This window comes from Phyllobates terribilis, unplaced genomic scaffold, assembly GCF_046119375.1.
Source record: "Phyllobates terribilis strain yellow unplaced genomic scaffold, ASM4611937v1 Scaffold_7__3_contigs__length_470593459, whole genome shotgun sequence".
Classification (NCBI taxonomy): Eukaryota; Metazoa; Chordata; class Amphibia; order Anura; family Dendrobatidae; genus Phyllobates; species Phyllobates terribilis.
In genome coordinates, this window is record NW_027362767.1 from 91,212,960 (window position 1) to 91,235,958 (window position 22,999).

The following is a 22,999-nucleotide window of genomic DNA, read 5'->3' on the forward strand; positions in this document are numbered from 1 at the left end:
CAGGATTGGGTCTGAGGGTGCCATGCATACCAGGATTGGGGATGAGGGTACCATACATACCAGGATTAGGGATGAAGGGGCCATGCAAACCAAGATTGGGGATGAGGGGGCCATGCATACCAGGATTGGGGATGAGGGGGCCGTGCATACCAGGATTGGGGATGAGGGGGCCGTGCATACCAGGATTGTGGATGAGGGGGCCATGCATACCAGGATTGGGGATGAGGGGTGCCATGCATACCAGGATTGGGACTGATGGGGCCATGCATACCAGGATTGGGGATGAGGGCGTGGATTGGGGTGTGGCCAGGTGCGTGGCCAAAATTTGCCGCAAAGCGCTATGTGTCCCGCATGATCTGTCCCTCTTTCTCTTCTTCAAAAGTTGGTTGGTATGCCTTTGTTAACAGGAACCAGTATTACATGTACAGAGAGTCATGAAAGTCACTGAAGTGTTTTAGCTTAAAGAATGAGATTTTGAATGCATGTACATGTTTGAGAGACCGAGGCGTGGAACGCATAGATTGTTAGACTTCCAGCACCAAAGATAGGAAAGCAAGGACGTGTTTCAGCTGTGAGACCCAGGCTTCAAATGCAAGAAAAAGTTAAGCTGTGAGACCGTGGCGTGGAACGCAAAGAACTGTTTCAGTTGAGAGACCGAGGCGTGGAACGCAAGAAAGTGTTTGAGCTCAATTACCGAGGCGTGGAACGCACTGAAGTGTTTTGTTTTTCCTGAAAGAGCGAGACGTGAAACGCAAGGAAGTGTTTCCCTGAGAGACAGAGGCTTGGAGCGCTCACACCAGCGCTTGTCCTGCACGTCAGGGAGGAGCTGTTCGCTTTCATCTAGGGGTTGTTGCCCAGCAGCCCGCGGCTGGGAGCGGTCATTTCAACCTGTATTCGGCTACTATGGCGACTGGGGAGGTTTGTGGTTTTAGAGTGAATTTTTATGTGTTTTTGCCTTCTCTCTGGTCCTGACAGATTTGTGTTTACTGCATAGAGCTGCCCTAAGTATCACATGTATATGAGCGGTGGTGGTGGTGGTGGGGGTGGGGGTGGGGGGGTGTACATGTATGTGAGCGGTGGCTGGGGGGGATGTACATGTATATGAGCGGTGGCGGGGGGGGGATGTACATGTATATGAGCGGTGGCTGGGGGGGATGTACATGTATATTAGCGGTGGCTGGGGGGGGATGTACATGTATATTAGCGGTGGCTGGGGGGGATGTACATGTATATTAGCGGTGGCTGGGGGGGATGTACATGTATATGAGCGGTGGCGGGGGGGGGGGTGGATGTACATGTATATGAGCGGTGGCGGGGGGGGATGTACATGTATATGAGCGGTGGCTGGGGGGGATGTACATGTATATGAGCGGTGGCTGGGGGGGATGTACATGTATATGAGCGGTGGCTGGGGGGGATGTACATGTATATGAGCGGTGGCTGGGGGGGATGTACATGTATATTAGCGGTGGCTGGGGGGGATGTACATGTATATTAGCGGTGGCTGGGGGGGGATGTACATGTATATTAGCGGTGGCTGGGGGGGATGTACATGTATATTAGCGGTGGCTGGGGGGGATGTACATGTATATGAGCGGTGGCTGGGGGGGATGTACATGTATATTAGCGGTGGCTGGGGGGGATGTACATGTATATGAGCGGTGGCTGGGGGGGATGTACATGTATATGAGCGGTGGCTGGGGGGGATGTACATGTATATGAGCGGTGGCTGGGGGGGATGTACATGTATATGAGCGGTGGCTGGGGGGGATGTACATGTATATGAGCGGTGGCGGGGGGGGTGGATGTACATGTATATGAGCGGTGGCGGGGGGGGTGGATGTACATGTATATGAGCGGTGGCGGGGGGGGTGGATGTACATGTATATGAGCGGTGGCGGGGGGGGGTGGATGTACATGTATATGAGCGGTGGCGGGGGGGATGGATGTACATGTATATGAGCGGTGGCGGGGGGGATGGATGTACATGTATATGAGCGGTGGCGGGGGGGGTGGATGTACATGTATATGAGCGGTGGCGGGGGGGTGGATGTACATGTATATGAGCGGTGGCGGGGGGGGATGGATGTACATGTATATGAGCGGTGGCGGGGGGATGTACATGTATACACTGTGTGCAGAATTATTAGGCAAGTTGTATTTTAGAGGATTATTTTATTATTGATCAACAACTATGTTCTCAATCAACCCAAAAGACTCATAAATATCCAAGCTTAATATTTTTGGAAGTTGGAGTGGTTTTTTTTTAGATTTGGCTATCTTAGGAGGATATCTGTTTGTGCAGGTAACTATTACTGTGCAGAATTATTAGGCAACTTTAATAAAAATCAAATATAATCCCATCTCACTTGTTTATTTTCACCAGGTAAACCAATATTAGTGCACAAAATTTAGAAATAAACATTTTTGACATGCAAAAACAAAAGCCCCAAAAATTAGTGATCAGTATAGCCACCTTTCTTTATGATGACACTCAACAGCCTTCCATCCATAGATTCTGTCAGCTGCTTGATCAACGTTGCGTGCAGCAGCCACCACAGCCTCCCAGACACTGTTCCGAGAGGTGTACTGTTTTCCCTCCCTGTAGATCTCACATTTTATGATGGACCACAGGTTCTCTATGGGGTTCAGATCAGGTGAACAAGGGGGCCATGTCATTATTTTTTCTTCTTTTAGACCTTTACTGGCCAGCCACGCTGTGGAGTAGTTGGATGCATGTGATGGAGCATTGTCCTGCATGAAAATCATGTTTTTTTTGAACGATACCGACTTCTTCCTGTATCACTGCTTGAAGACGTTGTCTTCCAGAAACTGTCAGTAGGTCTGGGAGTTGAGCTTCACTCCATCCTCAACCCGAAAAGGTCCCACAAGTTCATCTTTGATGATACCAGCCCATACCAGTACCCCACCTCCACCTTACTGGCGTCTGAGTCGGAGTGGAGCTCTCTGCCCTTTACTGATCCAGCCTCTGGCCCATCCATCTGGCCCATCAAGAGTCACGCTCATTTCATCGGTCCACAAAACCTTTGAAAAATCAGTCTTAATATATTTCTTGACACATTCTTGACGTTTTATCTTATGTTTCTTGTTCATAGGTGGTGGTTTTTCAGCCTTCCTTACCTTGGCCATGTCCCTGAGTATCGCACACCTTGTGCTTTTTGATACTCCAGTAACGTTGCAGCACTGAAATATGGCAAAACTGGTGACGAATGGCATCTTGGCAGCTTCACGCTTGATTTTCCTCAATTCATGCGCCTTTTTTGGCCAACACTCTTCTTGCGACCCTGTTGGCTATTTGCCATGAAACACTTGATTGTTCGGTGATCACGCTTCAAAAGTTTGGAATTTTCAAGACTGCTGCATCCCTCTGCAAGACATCTCACAATTTTGGACTTTTCAGAGCCCGTCAAATCTCTCTTCTGACCCATTTTGCCAAAGGAAAGGAAGTTGCCTAATAATTAAGCACACCTTATATACAGTCATGGCCAAAAGTTTTGAGAATTACACCAAAATTATATTTTCACATGAGCTGCTGGCCTCTGGTTTTTATTAGTGTTTGTCTGATGTTTATATCACATACAGAAATATAATTGCAATCATATTATGAGTACCAATAGGTTATATTGACAGTTAGAATGAGTTAATGTAGCAAGTCAATATTTGCAGTGTTGCCCCTTCTTCTTCAAGACCTCTGTAATTCTCCCTGGCATGCTCTCAATCAACTTTTGGACCAAATCCTGACTGATAGCAGTCCATTCTTGCATAATCAATGCTTGCATTTTGCCAGAATTTGTTGGTTTTTGTTTGTCTACCCGTCTCTTGATGATTGACCACAAGTTCTCAATGGGAATAAGATCTGGGGAGTTTCCAAGCCATGGACCCAAAATCTCTATGTTTTGTTCCATGAGCCATTTAGTTATCACCTTTGCTTTATGGCAAGGTGCTCCATCATGCTGGAAAAGGCATTGTTGGGCGCCAAACTGCTCTTGGACGGTTGGGAGAAGTTGCTCTTGGAGGACATTCTGGTACCATTCTTTATTCATGGCTGTGTTTTTAGGCAAGACTGTGAGTGAGCCGATTCCCTTGGCTGAGAAGCAACCCGACACATGAATGGTTTCAGGATGCTTTACAGTTGGCATGAGACAAGACTGGTGGTAGCGCTCACCTCTTCTTCTCCGAATAAGCTGTTTTCCAGGTGTCCCAAACAATCGAAAAGGGGATTCATCAGAGAAAATGACTTTGCCCCAGTCCTCAGCAGTCCACTTCCTGTACCTTTTGCAGAATATCAGTCGGTCCCTGATGTTTTTTCTGGAGAGAAGTGGCTTCTTTGCTGCCCTCCTTGAAACCAGCCCTTGCTCAAAGAGTCTCCGCCTCACAGTGCGTGCAGAAGCACTCACACCAGCCTGCTGCCATTCCTGAGCAAGCTCGGCACTGCTGGTAGTCCGACCCCGCAGCTGAAACAGTTTTAAGATACGGTCCTGGCGCTTGCTGGTCTTTCTTGGGCGCCCTGGAGCCTTTTTGACAACAATGGAAGCTCTCTCCTTGAAGTTCTTGATGATGCGATAGATTGTTGACTGAGGTGCAATCTTTGTAGCTGCGATACTCTTCCCTGTTAGGCCATTTTTGTGCAGTGCAATGATGGTTGCACGTGTTTCTTTAGAGATAACCAAGGTTAACTGAAGAGAAACAATGATACCAAGAAGCAGCCTCCTTTTAAAGTGTCCAGTGATGTCATTCTTACTTAATCATGACTGATCACCAGCCCTGTCCTCATCAACACCCACACCTGTGTTAATGGATCAATCACTAAAACGATGTTAGCTGCTCCTTTTAAGGCAGGACTGCAATGATGTTGAAATGTGTTTTGGGGGTTAAAGTTCATTTTCTGGGCAAATATTGACTTTGCAAGTACAGTAATTGCTGTTAAGCTGATCACTCTGACATTCAGGAGTATATGCAAATTGCCATTACAAAAAATGAAGCAGTAAACTTTGGAAAAATTACTATTTGTCTCATTCTCAATACTTTTGGCCATGACTGTAGGGTGTTGATGTCATTAGACAACACCCCTCCTCATTACAGAGATGCACATCACCAGATTTACTTAATTGGTAGTTGGCTCTCAAGCCTATGCAGCTTGGAGTAGGACAACATGTATAAAAAGTATCAAAGTGGTCAAAATACGCATTTGCCTAATAATTCTGCACGCGGTGTATGGTGATAAACCACAGTGCAGGGCTCATAGTCTTGTCATATTTGTGTCTTTTCATGCAGGTTGTGGTAAATGGCGACCGAGAGTTTGAAAGTGTGGAGCTCGGAGATGTACGGAAGAAGAAAAAGATTCCTCGAAGAATAATTCACTTTGCTAGTGGTGAAACCATGGAGGAATATAGTACAGACGAGGAAGAAGAGTTGCAGGAGAAAAGAGATCTACTGCCGACCGTTGACCCAGTAAGTGACAGTGACGTCGGATCTGTGGATTCCTTTACTAATGGTGTATAAGTTACTATCCAGCACAGAGGTTTACTGAGTTATCAGACTTTTAGCAATATAAATGCATGAATTGTTCAGTGTCTTACTACTAGGATGGCCACTGATAATGCAAAGAAGTAGAGAGTCGATTACGTGTGTTTAGTCTAGAGGGCCAAAATATTGCAATTTGCGCTGCTTCCCGGGGCTGGCTCACACTGCATTAATCAGGTTACCGGTTTCCTGTAATGAATCTGTCCCAAGATCTTGCATGGACATTAATGGAGAGTGATCATGCGCAGCATCTTCTCTGCCACATTATTTAAAGACTAGAAAACAAGATAGGATTGTGTCTTTGGTTACTTTGCTTTCACTGTTAGTGAATTAAATAAATGAGTGTTGAACCAACAACCTTCTATTTTCTTTCTATGGTTCTTGCAGGCAAAGTTAACATGGGGACCCTATCTCTGGTTCTACATGCTGAGAGTAGCCACCTCCACACTGTCAGGTATGTCCTACACTCACCGGTGTACACATGATTACACAAACCGTTCCTCTTCAGACCTCTTCTGCACCTCCTGGGCGGCGTTGACATCTAATGGGTAACTTCAGCCCAGCAGAGTATTTAAAGAAAAAGCACAAAATTTGAGCTTGGTTTAAGTTGTTATACATGCAGCACATTAATGCACATTCCTGTGCAAACCAGGTTGTGGCCTCCCTCCCTAGAGCTGGATAATACATTTACACTGTGTTCCAAATTATTATGCAAATAATATTTTCTCAGATTTTCCCAAATTACCTATATGAATTGCAGTCATTGTAATTTTCCAGTCAAATAACTATTAGAGCACAATTGAAAGGTTTTTGTACAAACTGCCTATGATAACAGTATATTTAAAAAAAAAAATAAAAAACTCAAACTGCACTCAAAATGCATGTTCCAAATTCTTATGCACAGCAGAGTTTTCAACCTTTTCATTTTAATAAAGAACAAAAAAAATGGTCATTTTTGAAATTATAAGCATTAGCAGGTTATTACAAACTGAAATCAAACTGTTTTCAACTCAAAACTTTATTCTAGGTGATGTTACATTTGCACATAGGACCCCTTGTTCGAAAGGAGCTTCTGAACTCTCTCGTCCATTGAATTTGTCAGGTTTTGGATGGTTTCTGCTTTAATTGTTTTGCATGAGGACAGAATACCCTCCCAGAGCTGTTGATTAGATGTGAACTGCCTCCCGCCATCATAGACACTCCTTTTGATGATGCTCCAGAGGTTCTCAATGGGGTTGAGGTCAGGGGAGCATGGGTGCCACACCATAAGTTTGTCGCCTTTTATGCCCATATCAGCCAGAGATGCAGATGTGTTATGTGCAGCATGAGACGGGGACCATTTTTTGGTCTTTGCCCTCCCGCTGGTCAGCACACATGACCAGCGGGACCAGCGATCAGACTGGTAACCATGATAAAGAGCGTGTTACTAGGGGCACACACGCACTTAGTAACCCGCTGTTTATCATTGTTACCACTCTGCTACGGTGATCGGTAACGTCCCGCTCCCCGTAGCAGAGTGGTAACCATGATAAACTGCGGGTTACTAGGTGCGTGTGTGCCCCTAGTAACACGCTCTTTATCATGGTTACCAGCCTGCTCCTGCTTCAGCAGGCTGGTAACTAGGAGCAGGACATCGTGGAAAGATTCTTTCCATGATGTCCCTGCTCCCCTGATCGCTGGTGAGCTTGTCTGTTTGACAGCTCACCAGCGACCACATAGCGACGCAGCAACGATCCCTGACAGGTCGTATCGCTGTCGGGATCGCTGTAGCGTCGCTATGTGTGAAGGGGCCTTTACTAATCAAACATTGATGGCTGAAAAGGGAACATGTTACTCCTGTCCCAGTGCAAAGTACTCAAGTAGAATCCTACCCTATATACCATGGGAAAGCGAACTCTGCACTCTTTCAAATGGCAAGGTACAGCTGTTCTGTTTTATTGTTGGGAAATCCCAAAACGAGATGTCGCACCTCTGGATTGCCTAACGATTAAAGGGAACAACTGTACTTTCAATGTGAAAAAGAGTGGCGAGTTCTCTTTACCATGGTATATAGGGTAGGACTCTACAAGCACCTTGCATTCATTAGGTAGTACTCGTACTGCTCCTGTTACTTCTCGTGTTACAGGTACATTTGCAGAGTTTTCTTCTGTACTAGAGACACACCTTACAGAGAAATGCTGCTGGGAAGCCATTGTTTAATCCTTAATTGTTTCCTGTACTTCATACCTGATCAGCGTGCAAAGCAACCTGGCAAGCATTGGACAGTCCTTTACCGTGTGCAATGTGAACAGCTGTCATGTCAGGATTTATAAGTGCAGTGTCCCGGCTGGGACCATTGAGTCACTTTAGCTGTACACCATAATCAACAGATGGGGTATCCCACTATGTCATGGCCAGCTGTTGTAATTATTCCTCCTGTGTTATAGGTGACAGCATCACCATATATCACTATCAGTTTTTTGTGGGGTTAAAAAAAAACTAAAATACAGTTTTAAATACATTACGGAGGTGAATAGGTGAGGTTGATTCACAAATCGGATCAAAATCATACATGTCTTCTGATAGCCCCACCCTAAAAAAAAGTCATGTGAAAAGTTTCGTAGGCTTTAATGGATGTGTGCTCTATCTGAAAAAAAAAAAAAGATGGAACATGCATGTGAAACTGACGTGTGAATGGGGCCTTAAAGCGAAACTCACGGTGACAATGCAGTCGAATCTATAGGTACTATCTTCTAGAGCAGGGGGAGCTGAGCAGATTGACATATGGTTTTGTGAGAAAAGATTCAGTATAACTTATTTTTTAATCCTTTAAACCTCTGCTCATTCTGGTATTTTTTTTTGTCAAGTGGGCAGTCCTATTAGTAGTCTGGTGGGTGGTCCTATCAGTGACTAACAGTTATCTCTATGCACACTTGTGCAAAGAACGTTGTCAGCCACTGATGGGACCGCCCACCGGACCACTGATGGGACCGCCCACCGGACCACTGATGGGACCGCCCACTGGACCACTGATGGGACCGCCCACCGGACCGAAAATCCCAGAAAGCAGAAGTTTAAATGATGAAAACACAAGTTATACTGAATCTTTTACCACAAAACTATATATCCATCTGCTCAGCTCTATAACATGGAGTCTGCAGATTACATTTTCATGGTGACAGGTTCCCTTTAAAGGAATTATATTAAATGGGTTGTCCACTACTTTGACATTGATGCCCTATCCTTAGGATAGGGCATCAATGTATGATCGACCAGGGTCAAGCACGCGGCACCCCCGCCGATCAGCTGTTATCCCAATAGAATGGGAGGCGGATGTTCAGTTACATGCGGCGGCCACTACAACTTGACGGCCAAGCTATGGATAGGGCATCGGTGTCAAAGTAGTGGACAACTTCTTTACTCTGTCGCCTCATTGGGTGACATAGGACCATGGGTGTTATGCTGCTGTCCACTAGGAGGCCACACTATGCATAATCTGAAAAAGATTAACCGTGGCTCCTCCTCTGCATTATACACCCCTGGACGGCGTCAGCCTTCTCCAGTTTTTGCTTAGTGTCGCATAAGGAGGCACACCTAAAACTTTTACTCCGTTTTCTCCGACGGGATTACAGATGAAGAAAAGCGGGTCTCCTGTGAGACTCACGGCATGGCTCCTTCCTCTGCCCCCTATTACGGGGTGCACAGTTGAAGTTGAGATGGCTATTCCCCATGTCGCTCCTTCCCCAGCCCCTTGGGTGCTGGTTCGAAGTCGAGACCCCCCCCTCCTTCCCCAGTTCCTTTTGGTTTCTGGGTTGAGGTCGAGGCGAGGATAAAGCCCCCTGATGGTGACAGCAGCACCCTCCCTAATCCCCCTCTGGGGGCATTAGGTTGAGACGCCTCAGGTAGGGCCTGTACAGGCAGCACTCTGCAGCTTCCAGTAGCTAGCACACTGCAGCTGAATCCAGGGACCCCAGCCCTGCTGCGGGCTCCTGTCGGGGCCGGGGGGAGTGCAGGCAGGCATGGCACAACATAGGCACAGGCCTCCCTGCGCCCTGTCTCTGCGGCAGCATCAGCTCTATGGTGCCTCAGGGGGACTCCTCACAGGGCCCCCCTTCCGCTTATACCCCCACCGCTATCCTGCCTTCAAATCCAGGGGGGTCCGGTTCAGATCCGGCCCCCTCCCGGACTTCCGCACCGGCCTGGAGCCCCTTTGGGCATCAGGCTTCTAATTTAGACCGCGGCTCTGGCCTAGCCGAAGCCGCCACCCCCTCTCCGCCCCCCGGATGACAAATATGACACTCTACAGTGTCATAGAAGGGGCGGATCCAGACTGAACGGGCGCGATTTCAGAGTAAACTGCCGCCCTTTTTCAGCTCTCCGCCCCCCTTCTTCCCCAAACATTTACTCCGGCGGCCATTATCTGCTGCAGGAAAAAGATTAACCCTGCAGCTACCGGTCGGCAGATACAGACCAGGCCTGCCTGTCTCCGGGGAGGCACAGGACTGTGGATCATTGGCGGTGGACCTAGAGGCACACTGGTGGGGTAAGATCACAGCTGGAGTTCCTCCTCGGCTGTGAATACGTTATTTCTCATAAGCTCCTCTGCACTCTGCATAGCCACCCCTGTGCACTATGCAGGACTCAAGGTCCAAGAGAACCAGGCAGGACTGCTATTATGTACTCTGTACAGCCTTCAGTAATACTCTCCCCAGTGGCAGGACTGCATCCAGACTACTGTGCCAGAGCCCCAAGAAGCCCCTACCAATGCTTCGGGTCTAATGCCACGCAGGAATGGGTCACTCAGATGTCGCAATCTATGACGCAGTCTATAGATGACCTAACCTCCACATTGCTTCAAGCTCTGCAGCGTCATGCCTCGGCTATGAACGCTAACCAGCAAAGGGAGAGCTAGACTCAGGGACATGACGACCCGGGCACATCCACGCCTAGGGCAGGACGCAAGCGGACCCACAAGTCACGCTCATCTGCGTCATCCCATAGCGCACGGTCATCCCCTTCTAGGGAGAGACACCGTAATTCCAGGTCATTTAGACCGTCCCCTACCAGGGACAGACAATGCAGATCTCCGCAGCGATCCCCGACCAGAGAAGGCCTCCACCCCACCAGCAGGAGACACCTTAGCGATACACAGGATTCGGAAGACATCTGTGATTCCGACTCTGACAAGGAAACTGAAGGGTCCCTGATCCCAATCCCCCCTAGCAATACAGCGCTAGTTGAGGACGTAATCTCGCCCATCCATTGGGTGCTGGACATTTCTGATCCGCCCCCGGAGGCACCAGAACATTTCCTTTGAAGGAGCTCTGAAGCTGCCTAAGATCTCTTTGACCACCCAGAGTTTAAATCGATCCTTAAATCGCAAATATCTGGAGGCGCGGTACCCCTTCCCACAGGAGGTCACCAAGGAATGGACAGATCCACCCAAAGGGGATCCCCCAGTCTCTAGGCTAGCACCACAGTCACTCCTTTCACTGCCAGGTAGCTCAACCCTCAGGGATGCAGCAGACCAGCAGGTGGAACACAAGGCTCGTTCAATCTTCAAGGCCGCAGGGGCCTCCCTGGCTCCCGCGTTCGCTTCAGTTTGGGCTGCCAAGGCCATCCTAGCTTAGCCCCAAAAATTTACAAGCTGGCCTCCAAGCATCTGCTCCTGAGCTGTCGGACCAAGCGGTTCAAGTAGCAGATTACATGTTTCATGCAGCTCTGCATTCAGCAAGGGGTGCAGCGGGGATAGCATCAAACGCCATCACGATTCGGCATATCCTCTGGCTGCGGGAATGGAAACAGACGCAGCCTCAAGGAAGTCCCTCATGCACCTCCCGTACCTCAGTGGTCGACTTTTTGGCCAACAGTTGGACATGATGATATCCAACGCCACCGGGGGTATGAGTACTCTCTCCCCCAACTGAAGCCCAAACGCACTTAAAAGAAGCGTAACCAAACTCGATTCCGATCCTTTCGGAACTCTTCGGACTGGTCTGTCTCACGTCCAGCACAAAATAGCAACCGCTCCCCACGCAGGGACAACTCGCGGTCGACGCAAAAGTCGGACAAGACCCGGCAGTCAAAAGCAGGCCAGTCAAAGTCCAAAGGAGAAAAATCTCAGATTTCCTCCTCATCATGACTCACGGACTCCGGAAGACACCCCACCCGTAGGCGGCCGACTTTTGCTCTTTCATCAAGTCTGGCTGCCTATTACAGAAGACAGGTGGGTCAGGGAACTAGTGTCTTCGGGATACAAGATAGAGTTCACTTCCAACCCACCAAACAGACTCTTTCTTTCTGTTCCCCCAAAGCTGCCAGCCTAGGCTTGTGCCTTCCGCTAAGCGGTCTCCTCGCTTCTTCTAGCAGGAGTCATAGTACCGGTCCCCGCGGCCAAGCGCTTCCGAGGGTTCTACTCCAATCTATTCGTAGTCCCCAAGAAAGGAGGCGGCGTACGGCAGATACTGGACCTAAAACAGCTCAACAAATATGTATGGGTACCTCACTTCCGCATGGAGTCCCTTCGGTCCATCATTGCGTCCATGGAGAAGGGAGAATTTCTCACCTCCATAGACATACAAGACGCATACCTGCATATACCAATTGCACCCACCCATCTGAGATTTCTCAGGTTCGCAATCGATCAGGACCACTACCTGTTAGTGGCTCTCCCGTTCGGACTCGCCGCGGCTCCCAGAGGGTTTACCAAAGTCATGGCAGCCACCATGGACGTCCTGCACTCCAGAGGCATAGTAGTCGTTCCATACCTGGACGATCTCCTTATCAAGGCTCCTACTTTCAAGGACTACGAACTCAGCGTCTCAATAACAATCGACACTCTGAGTCGCCTGGGCTGGTTAGTCAAACTATAAAGGTCATCACCAACCCTGAGTCAGTCTCTGACCTTCCTGAGAATGCTATTCAACATCTTCAGGGGTCTAGTGCTCCTTCCCAAGGACAAGGCACTGCCTCTCCGTCTAGGAGTTCACACTCTCCTCAGCTAACCCCCTCGATCTCTCCGGTTTGCCATGAGAGTCCTCGACAGGATGATGGCGGCAATAGAAGCGGTCCCATTTGCCCAGCTTCGTCTTGGGACAGGAACCCCTTTTTCTCTCGACAGGGAGTTCCAGCTGACATCGTCAACCAGGAAGTCCCTGCACTGGTGGCCCAAGCCAACCTCACTAACAAAGGGGAAATCCTTTCTCACGGGTCAATGGAAGGTTCTGACCACCGACGCGAGCCTGACAGGTTGGGATGCAGTGCACTTACACCACAGAGCACAGGGCAAGTAGTCCCCAGCGGAAGCGACCATGCCCATCAACATCTTGGAAATTCGTGCCATCCTCCTGGCGTTGAGAGCCTTCTATCACTTACTGGCAGCCTCTCACATCAGAGTACAGTCGGACAATGCCACGGCTGTGGCATATGTGAATCACCATGGGGGGACCCGCAGTGTCCAGGCGATGCGAGAAGTGACACAGGTTTGGTTCTCTCTGCGGTCCACATTCCGGGTGTGGACACCTGGAAAGTAGACTTCCTCAGCCGGCAAGCTATGGGTTCGGGAGAGCGGTCTCTCCATCCTGAAGTTTTTCGCCAGATCTGCCATCGCTGGGGGACTCCGGACGTGGACCTAATGGCATCCCACTTCAATACCAAGGTCTCCAACTTCATGGCCAGAACACACGACCCGCGGGCGCTAGGAGCGGATGCCCTGGTTCAGGACTGGACCAAGTTCCAGCTCCTGTACATTTTTTTCCACCTCTCCCCCTGATATCCAGAGTGGTAAGGAAGATCAAGCAAGAGGGAGTTCCAACCATCCTAATCGCACCGGACTGGCTCAGATGTACATTGTACGCCGATATCGTACAGCTCACAGCAGACGTCCTCTGGCGTCTCCCCGACCGCCCGGATCTTCGGTCACAAGGCCCGTTCTACCACCAGAACTCAGGGGCCCTCAATTTGATGGCGTGGCCATTGAGACTTGGGTTCTAACCCAGTCAGGGTTCTCGCCGCACGTCATTGCAACCATGATCAGGGCACGGAAGCCAACCTCTGCTAAGATTTATTACCGTACCTGGAAAGCCTTCTTTACCTGGTGCGAATCTCGTGGCCAGACCCCATTCCCTTATTCCCTCCCCAGGGTACTTGGGTTTCTCCAATCGGGTCTGGAGGCCAGACTGTCCCTGGCCTCCCTTAAGAGCCAGGTGTCAGCTCTCTCAGTGCTTTCTCAGAAGTGCATTGCTAACAAGCCACAAGTAAGGACATTTCTTCAGAGGGTTTCCCGATTTGGTTCCCCCCTATAGACGACCACTAGAAACGTGGGACCTCAACCTGGTGCTGACAACATTGCAGGAAACACCTTTGAACCCCTTAGTGAAGTCCCACTCCGCCTTCTATCTCAGAAAGTGGTTTTCCTAGTGGTAATCACCTCGCTACGCAGGGTGCCTGAACTGACAGCACTCTCCTGCAGACGGCCCTTCCTGGCTTTTTACCAGGACAAGGTAGTTCTCCGTACGGTCCCATCCTTCCTTTCGAAGGTTGTGTCCAACTTCCACCTCAATGAGGAAATTTCACTGCCATCCCTCTGTCTGGCCCCGGTTCATAGAGTGGAAAAGGCTCTACATACGCTTGACCTTGTCAGGGCATTGCGTATCTATGTGTCTAGTACTGCGCCCTTCCAGAAGTCTGTTTCTCTTTTCCTTCTGGAAGGTGGCCGCAAGGGTCTACCAGCTTCCAAAGCTACCCTTGTGGGGTGGATCAAATCCACCATACAAGAGGCCTACCGCCTCAAAAATTCTCCTCTTCCAGCACGAATTACGGCACACTCTACACGTGCGGTAGGGGCCTCCTGGGCCATTCGGCACCAGGCTTCGGCACAAGTGTGTAAGGCAGCCACCTGGACTAGCCTACACACGTTTACCAAACACTACAGGGTTCATACCCAATCCTCAGCAGACGCGAGCCTGGGTAGATGGGTTCTGCAGGCGACTGTACCCCAAATGTAGGGGCCTGTCTACACAATATTCGTCCATTGCTTCCCACCCAGGGACTGCTTTGGGACGTCCCATGGTCCTGTGTCCCCCAATGAGGCGACAGAGTAAAGGAGATTTTTGTGTACTCACCGTAAAATCTTTCTCTTAGCCTCTAATTGGGGGACACAGCTCCCACCCTGTCGCCCGTTCCGGGCCGTTGTTACGTTGAGTTCTCATATTGGTTTTTTCTTGAGCTCGTACATAGTTGCCTTCTTATAGGCATGGTTATGTTATCCATGTTACGTTCCTCCTACTGCTTTTGCACAAAACTAGAGAAGGCTGATGCCGTCCAGGGGTGTATACTGCAGAGGAGGAGCCACGGTTAATCTTTTTCAGATTATGCATAGTATCGCCTCCTAGTGGACAGCAGCATAACACCCATGGTCCTGTGTCCCCCAATTAGAGGCTAAGAGAAAGAGATTTTACGGAGAGTACCCAAACATCTCCTTTAAGTTTGTAACCCCTCATCAGGATATCAGTAGGATAGGTAATAAGCTGTAGTCTTGGTCCAGCCCTGCCAAGGCTTTCCATGGCGGTAATGTGTACATTTTGGAGATAACCCCCTGCCCTGCGTTTTGGTTCTGTAGTGATCCAGGTTGGAATAGCTAGAACCTAGGGTGGGGACCTGCTGCTGTAATACAGACCTTGGGATTTATTTTACTCTCATTCTTAAATGTAATCTATTGTATTTTTTTTCAGTTTGCGACTTTTTAGGAGAAAAAATAGCATCAGTTCTGGGGGTCAGCACACCGAAGTACCAGTATGCGATTGATGAATATTACAGAATGCAGAAAGAGGTAAGTGCTGGACGTCTCCTCCGCTCGGACCCGTGATCTCTCCTGGGTATATATGTGGGGATTGTGCACGCTGTCACCTGTGATCTGACGTCTATTACTGCCTGTAAACAGATCCGGTTACTGACGGTGTATGCAAAGCCAATAACCCTTGCTTACTTAGATGGGACCTGTACAGGTAGTGGGATTAAACCGTGGAATCCTCAGGCTGTGACTGTAAAGTTGGCCATAGATATAAAAAAATATATATATTTTGAACCGGTCGACTGGAGAAGAAGAATCTTGTAATGTGCATTATTAATATGATTGCAGCAATTAGCAAGCTATCACAGCACAAAATACAAATGCAGCCATTTATGTAATGATTTTTTGCTTGTTGTTTTATATTCGATTGGCTTTTTGTATTTAACCTCTTAGAGACCAGGCCAAATTTTTGAAATCTGACCAATGTCATTTTGTGGCAATAACTCTGGAATGTTTCAATATATCCCAGTGCTAACACCAGTCGTGGCTGGTGCAGCAGGGTGTCAGCTAAGTGTACCGCCGACCGCTGCATTTTCATCTGTTGGTGGATTTTATTCTATTATAGTTTAGGTCAGTAGAAAGATGTATTGGTGGTCACGAACGGGTTAAAAGTGCCAAATATGGCTGTACTTAACCACTGCCGCTCCCGTGCCAGCCCTCTGATGCTGCCACCACCTTCACTGTTTGTTGATATGCAGTGGTGACATCAAATCAGCATGTGACCACTGCAGCCAATTACTGGGCTGAGTGGCTGCAGCGGTCATGTGATGTCACTCCGGCACTTATATCAACAAATACAATAGTCAGTAGTGGGGAGCCAGTGCTGGAATAGCAGTGGTCAAGCACAGCTATATTAGTAATATGTATGTACAAGAAGCCAATGGAATGAAAATAAATAAACTGGACAGCCCCTTTAAAAAACAAATCAAGCATTAGCTACATAAGGGAAGGTACACTGATAAAAACATCACTCTTTTAATTTATAAAATCACTGATACAAAATATTGGCGCATCCGGCTGAATCCCCCTTTTTGGGGCTTCAAATGGAAGTCCAGAAGAAGCCGCTGACAGGTGGCAAAATGTGATGTGAACCCGGCCTAAGTGGTTAGAATTGGCAACGATAATTCACATAAATGAATTAGAAAGAGAAAAATAACGTATATGGAATAAATCGGAGAGAAATGCAGTGAATCTAAATTTAGGAGTACAGGGAGATGGGGAAAAAAGATAATCAAAGCCAAAAATTTTGGGGAGGAATTAACAGAAAGTTGCTATATTTGTTTAAAAATTGGATTAAAAGGTATCATAATTTTCTATCACTTATAGATTGTATTGTATAGTCCCAAAAAGTGAATCATTTTGGCTTTAAAGAAGTTGTCCACTACTCAGACAACGCCTTCTCAATCAGCACGTTTGCCCCCATAAAATAACACTTAGACAGCCCTGAAAGGCACCGAGTATAACAAATAAAGTAGCACTGTGTAGCTCTATAGCATGCTAACATGAAATATATGCAATTTGCATTACTGCTCTAGAAAATAGGAAAACATTTGAATACTTAGCGCATAAATTGGCCAATTCATGTGTGCCCATCCAGAAGCCATGATAAGGCGATTTTTCTCTGCTGGGAGCCTACATAGTGTGAATCCTCTATTAGGCTGAAGGCCAAATCCATATGGGTAGGTAGGATCCTGCCATAGGCTGATTGGTGGAGTGCTCAGTCAGAGAGCCCATGTGTACAAATATCAAAATTTACTTCCAAATTTGGACGCAACGGTCAGTCTTTTGATATTTGTTCCATGGCTGTCGACACTTGCTCTCCCGGGGCTTGCGTGACATTGTCACATGAGCCCTACACCCAATCAGCGCTGGCTTCACTCTCACCACTTTCGGACAAGTCAGACATCAAGAGTAAGTCTGAGCTGCGGCTGGCCACTCACGTCCTCTTGATGTCTGATACATCTGAAGGTGGGGCGAGTACCAACAGCGCTGGAACGGCATTGTAGGTGAGTAAAGTGTTATTTTATGGGGGCAAATGTGCTGATTGAGAAGGCGTTGTCTGAGTAGTGGACAACCCCTTTAAGGAAAGTTTAAAATGTAAGCTTTATCTGCCTGCTCTAAGTTACACACATTTTGGTTCAGTAGTTTGCTGGTAATTAGAGAAATCTACAGAGAGTTTTTTGAAACGGAGACATCCACTTTAGTATTGGGGAACCTAGATAATTCAGTAATAATCCTCTGTCTCATCTGTTCTTCTCTGGAGACCTCAAATTTAGGGGAATCTGACTGGGGGGTGTGGAGGGTTTGGACAAAATAGTATCTTGGGTCACAACCTATTCTCTAAAATATACTGTATAAAGAGGCAAGAAAACAGCCCGAAAATGACTGGGTCACAGCATCTCAAAAATAGCAGGTCCCATGGGGTGATCTGGGTATGCAGTAATTGGTACCTACCAAATGTGACCTAAGGAAGGACGGCTAATACACCAGCATGTGGGTCCGATTGATTTCTGGACATGCACTAAATAGTAAAATCAATTTTTATGTAAAAAAAAAAAGTATTAGCCTTTAAGTAAGCAATACTTTTTTTCTGTAGAACAATAAAGTGCATCTCTCCGGTTTGTAGGTTGAAGAAGAGGAAGAAGAGAATGAAATGTCCGAGCAGGCAGAGAAACAGTACGAAGAGCAGAACGGGCAGCAACACGAGAGCAGTCCTCAGACGGAGCAGCCTGAAGCCGCCAGCTCCTTTGTCAATATCAGTTTTGTAATGGAAGGAGATGACTCTGTGGTTTTGGCTCAGAAGCAGGAACTATCCGCTGTCCCGACTTAGGAGCAGGAGACTGGATTTCCTGGGGAAAAAAAAAAGCAACACCTGCCAAAATTAAAACTGTGCCTTTCTATGTTACTTGAGTCCCAAGCATCTGGTAATTCATAACCCTCAGCATCCTGGAGCCGTCGCATTCACAGGGTTGTTGCTTCTTGCTTGCAGTTATTGAAATATTTGAAGGGACCACACAAGCTGTGAGGGCTCATCGGCCATTTGTAAAATTCTTGTGTACACGTTACCTTGTTAATATATTTAACATTCAACTAAAATATGTTTGTATGTCTTTATGTGACTTCCTTATGCACCAAAGTAAGTGAAGTGTCCACCATTAAACATCTTTGTGTTTTTAAAAAAGTTCAAAATTCTGTGCAGATTACTTTTGTTTCTAGAAGTTGGAGCTTCATTTTTCTGATACGGAGCACCAAATCCCCTGCATAGATTTATGTTTAAAAGGTAACATTCTGGCTTCCTACAGCCACCACTAGAGGGAGCTTACTGCAGTTACACATTCAACTCAATGAAAAAAGGTTTCAGTAGCTCCCTCTAGTGGTGGCTGCTGAATGCCAGCAAATTATCATTTCAATCTGTGTTTATACAGCAAATTTGTAGACCTAAAGCAAAAAGTGGCGCTTAAACCACAATAACACTATATTAGAAAATTAATCAGAACAGAATTTTAGAAATCATGACAACATAGTGTTAAGTGGACATTAAAGCAGTTATCCAAGAGTTTGCTTATTTTCTGCTATTGGGCTAAGAACTTACGGGCAAGTAATTGCTAACTACCTGTCTGTTCTGTTCGGTGCCGTTCTGACAGATCAGATCAGCGATTTTGCAGCTTTTGGTGACGTCACGTCCACAGAGCTGCTTCTTCTTTTCTGCTCTGCTTTGTCCATGGAGTGTCTCTGACATTTGGCTCCCTGTGGCTCAACTGCAGGGAGCCAGCTGTCAATCAGCATGATGTCCGCAGTGACACCCCATCAGAGCAGCCAGGAAGAGGAAGAGCTGCTCTGTTGACACGAGGTCAAATGAAGGCGCAGAATCGCCGTCAGGAGCGGTCCGTGACCAATCTGAGCTGGCAGAGATCAGCACCGGGCAGAACAAGGAGACAGTTGGCAACTACCTGCCCATACATCCTTAGCCCCATTGCTTCTTTTTTGCTAAGTCCTGGATATCCTCTTTAACTGTAATCTTTTAGAAGCTGCCTCATAACCGCTCCTCGCTATCTTGTGCCATTAAGGCTTTCTATACATTCATTACTATCTACAAAGGTCACGTTTATTAAGGCTTTTTAATAACAGAAAAAATATATTCAATCGACAATAAATGGATGAAAACATAGTTCCAAAGAAGAAACATTTAAATTATTATTATTTTTTTTTTACTTTGACTTTTTTTTCGGATTTGTGTTGTGGGTCATTCCTGTTTTTACCCTCAACAAACAATAATAATAATATTAGTCCCCAGAGATATACAGAGCATGAATGGATGTGATGCTGCTGGACCGTAATGTCTTACAGTGGAGTGGCCGTCCATAACCTTGCATGGCAGCTACAGTCTGGTTCTGGCCATCGGGTTCAGCCTCCCCGCTTTATAATACTGTGGATAGGGGGGATGCCGCCACTGCTGCAGAACTGCTTAGTGTTGGCCTACCCTAAATCATAGGTTGATCATTACATTAAAAAAAAAATATTAATGATGGAACCAGATAATAAATGTGTGCCCATTAGTAAGGTTTTAGGTTGACTGTGCATCATTAGAGTAACAGCATTGTGAACGAGATTTTATGAAATTTCATGCAAATTCTACAGGGAAAATCCATCTTGTAAGTTGACTATCACTACAGATATGTAATCAACAGGATGTCGATTGATACAGTGGGTTTTAGCATTTGCAATGCAAAGGATGAAATGTACAGCAACACAATCTGAAGTTGTACTTAATGCTGTGGACCTTGCTGCAGAAATCCCACCATGGGAAGGTATCCTTACTGTTACTTCAGCAATTATAGAGCACATTCATGACTCTGCTTGGTCAAATGTGCATCTGATAGGCTGCTGGGCATGTCTGGCTCCATTAAAGGGTTATTCTCCCACCACCCAACAAAAAGTTGTCTCTTATCCATAGGTTATCCCATAGCATAGGGGATAAGTTGTTTATCTTGGGATCGATGAGTCTCTGCAGTCGGAACCCCAGAAAACCCGAGAATGTGGCTGTGCAGCTCCGTTTTGTGAATGCTCACCCTCAACTCCATTCATTGTCTATGGGACTGCCGGAAACTACACTGTACTCGTCTATTTTCAGAAGACATATTGACAATGAATAGAGTTGAGATCGAGCATGCACAGCTTGGCTCAATTCAAGATGGGGCTGGAGATCCCCGTTCTTGGGATTTCTGGAACCCCCGGTGATCGCCAAGTTATCTCTTATCCTACGGATAGGGGATATCCTTTTAAAACCAGGAAAGATGAGGGAGGATACTGGAGGAAAAACAACCTTACATTAATAAATGGTCAATGGCACTGCCTAATGACACAAGATTTTCAGCAAATAACACTAGTGATGAGTAATGATGAGCACCTAGGGTGCATGGGTATACACAGAGTATCGCGGGTGCTCGAGTGACATGTTCAAGTCCCCGCAGCCGCATGTTTCACGGCTGTAAGTCACAAAACGTGGGGATTACCTAACAAACGTGGGAAATCCCGGCATTTTTTGTGGCTGTCTAACAGCTGCGAAACATGCGGCCACGGGGACTGGAACATGTCCCTCGAGCACCCGCAATACTCTGCATACCCGAGCACCCTAGGCAAACTCTAGTAACGAGCACTTGCGCTCATCACTAAACACCAAAACTGGGATCTGCCAACAAACCAGTCTTTGAAAACCTTACGTTATATTTAAAGAGATTTGTACGTTCTATAAAATACTATTAAAACTGCAAACTTTATACAAGGAAATTTTCATAGCTGGTATGTGTCTAGATTTCACTTCTTTGTCGGCTGTGAACAATGCAGTGCGACATTAGAATTTGTCTTCTACGTTTTATGTATTTATTTATTGCATTCATTAATAAAGTGGATGCTGCGGCCTCCCATAAAGCCGGCTGCCGTCTGTGGTTATTGGGTTCGGGTTGGCTGGATCTGCCTGCTAGAAGTAAAGGATATGATGCCGTTGTGAATAGATTTATTTTAATTTTGGAACTTCTTTTTTTTTTTGTAGAGCCTTAAATTGCTGAGGTTTAAATTGCAGATTATGGCCACATTCATAGTGTTTGAGAGGAAGAAAGATTCTGAAAGAACAACTTTACTTCCACAAAAGTTTTTGAGCCATCAGTAGTTTAGCTCCATGGGCATGCAGGTGCCGAGACTTCCACCAACCTGTAAATCTAAAACAGAAATGCTCCGCCATCCACTGCTTTCTTTCAATGGCCAAGTTCACACGACTGTATTTGGGACCAAGTGTAGGCTGTGAAAAATGGACAGTAAAAAAAAAAAAAAAAAAAAATCACCCGTTTTTTTTTTTTTTTTTTGGTTTGTTTTGTTTTCTAGATGAAACTAGGATAATTTTTTTATATGCTTATGTGAACTTGGCCAATAGATGAAGTTAGGTAAAGATGGGCTCATAGGATTAGGTGAATACTGTCTAAAATAAAGTCTATCTCAACTTTTCCTCCACCATTTTAGCAATTGACAGGGGTATCAGCACAACTCAAACTTTCTGGTACATCTCTAAGTCAAATGTGTGAAAATGAAGTTACATTTGAACTATAGCTGTGAAAAACCTGTGATCCCTCTATCATCTTATCCTCCTGCAACTCAGGCCCCAATGTCAGGTCACAATCTGGACTATCACTAAAGCCTCCTTCCCCTGCTGCTGCCATTAGCCTTATTCAGCTGGAACAGGAATCTGCCTACTGCCCAAGTTCTGATATAATTGCCTTATGTATATCCAGCGTTCACTGGAGACGTATAATTACACAGGATTACAGTTCCCTACAGCAATCTGGGCACTGAGGGTTGTTTGAGACACAGTTGTGCTCAAAAGTTTACATACCCCGGCAGAATTTGTCCTTTCTTGGCCTTGTTTCAGAGAATAATAATGATAACAAAATAACTTTTTCTCCACTCATGGTTATTGGTTGGGTGAAGCCATTTATTGTCAAACTACTGTGTTTTCTCTTTTTAAATCTTAATGACAACCAAAAACATCCAAATGACCCTGATCAAAAGTTCACATACCCCAGTTCTTAATACCGTGTATTGCCCCCTCTAACATCAATGACAGCTTGAAGTCTTTTGTGGTAGTTGTGGATGAGGTTCTTTATTTTCTCAGATGGTAACGCTGCCCATTCTTCTTGGCAAAAAGCCTCAAGTTCCTGTAAATTCCTGGGCTGTCTAGCATGAACTGCGCGCTTGAGATCTCCCCAGAGTGGCTCAATGATATTGAGGTACCTTTTCCCATAGATCCGTTGACAATTCTTTTGCTTTCCCCATGACTCACAATCCAGAAACGTCAGTGGCTGGATGAAAGATGCAACAGTCTGTCTGGATCCCAGAAACTCACTCAGCTTTTATGCACACACACTTATTACCAGCAAACAGGTCACAGGTGAAGATGTTACCTTTAGTAGCCTTTCAAACGCATTTGTGTCAAATTCTGTGCATGTTATCAGGCCAAAATCACCAGGGTATGTGAACTTTTTATCATAGTCATTTGGATGTTTTTGGTTGTCATTAAGATTTAAAAAAGAGAAAACACAGCAGTTTGACAATAAATGGCTTCACCCAACCAATAAC

General features: G+C 46.5%; 1 protein-coding gene across 2 annotated transcripts; it reads left to right on the top strand.

The window, feature by feature from the left end:
- The first annotated feature begins 726 nt into the window (after window positions 1-726).
- Window positions 727-18,554, top strand: FAM177A1 (family with sequence similarity 177 member A1). Of its 2 annotated transcripts, none has more exons than XM_073638966.1 (5): window positions 727-918; window positions 5,296-5,472; window positions 5,923-5,998; window positions 15,255-15,352; window positions 18,000-18,554. In XM_073638966.1, exons 1-5 carry the CDS (start codon window positions 904-906, stop codon window positions 18,201-18,203), a joined length of 570 nt encoding a protein of 189 aa, XP_073495067.1. In that variant the 5' UTR covers window positions 727-903; the 3' UTR covers window positions 18,204-18,554. The 2 variants fall into 2 exon arrangements, with proteins under 2 accessions (XP_073495067.1, XP_073495068.1); XM_073638967.1 differs by having other exon boundaries at window positions 728-918; window positions 5,932-5,998.
- Window positions 18,555-22,999: the final 4,445 nt, after the last annotated feature.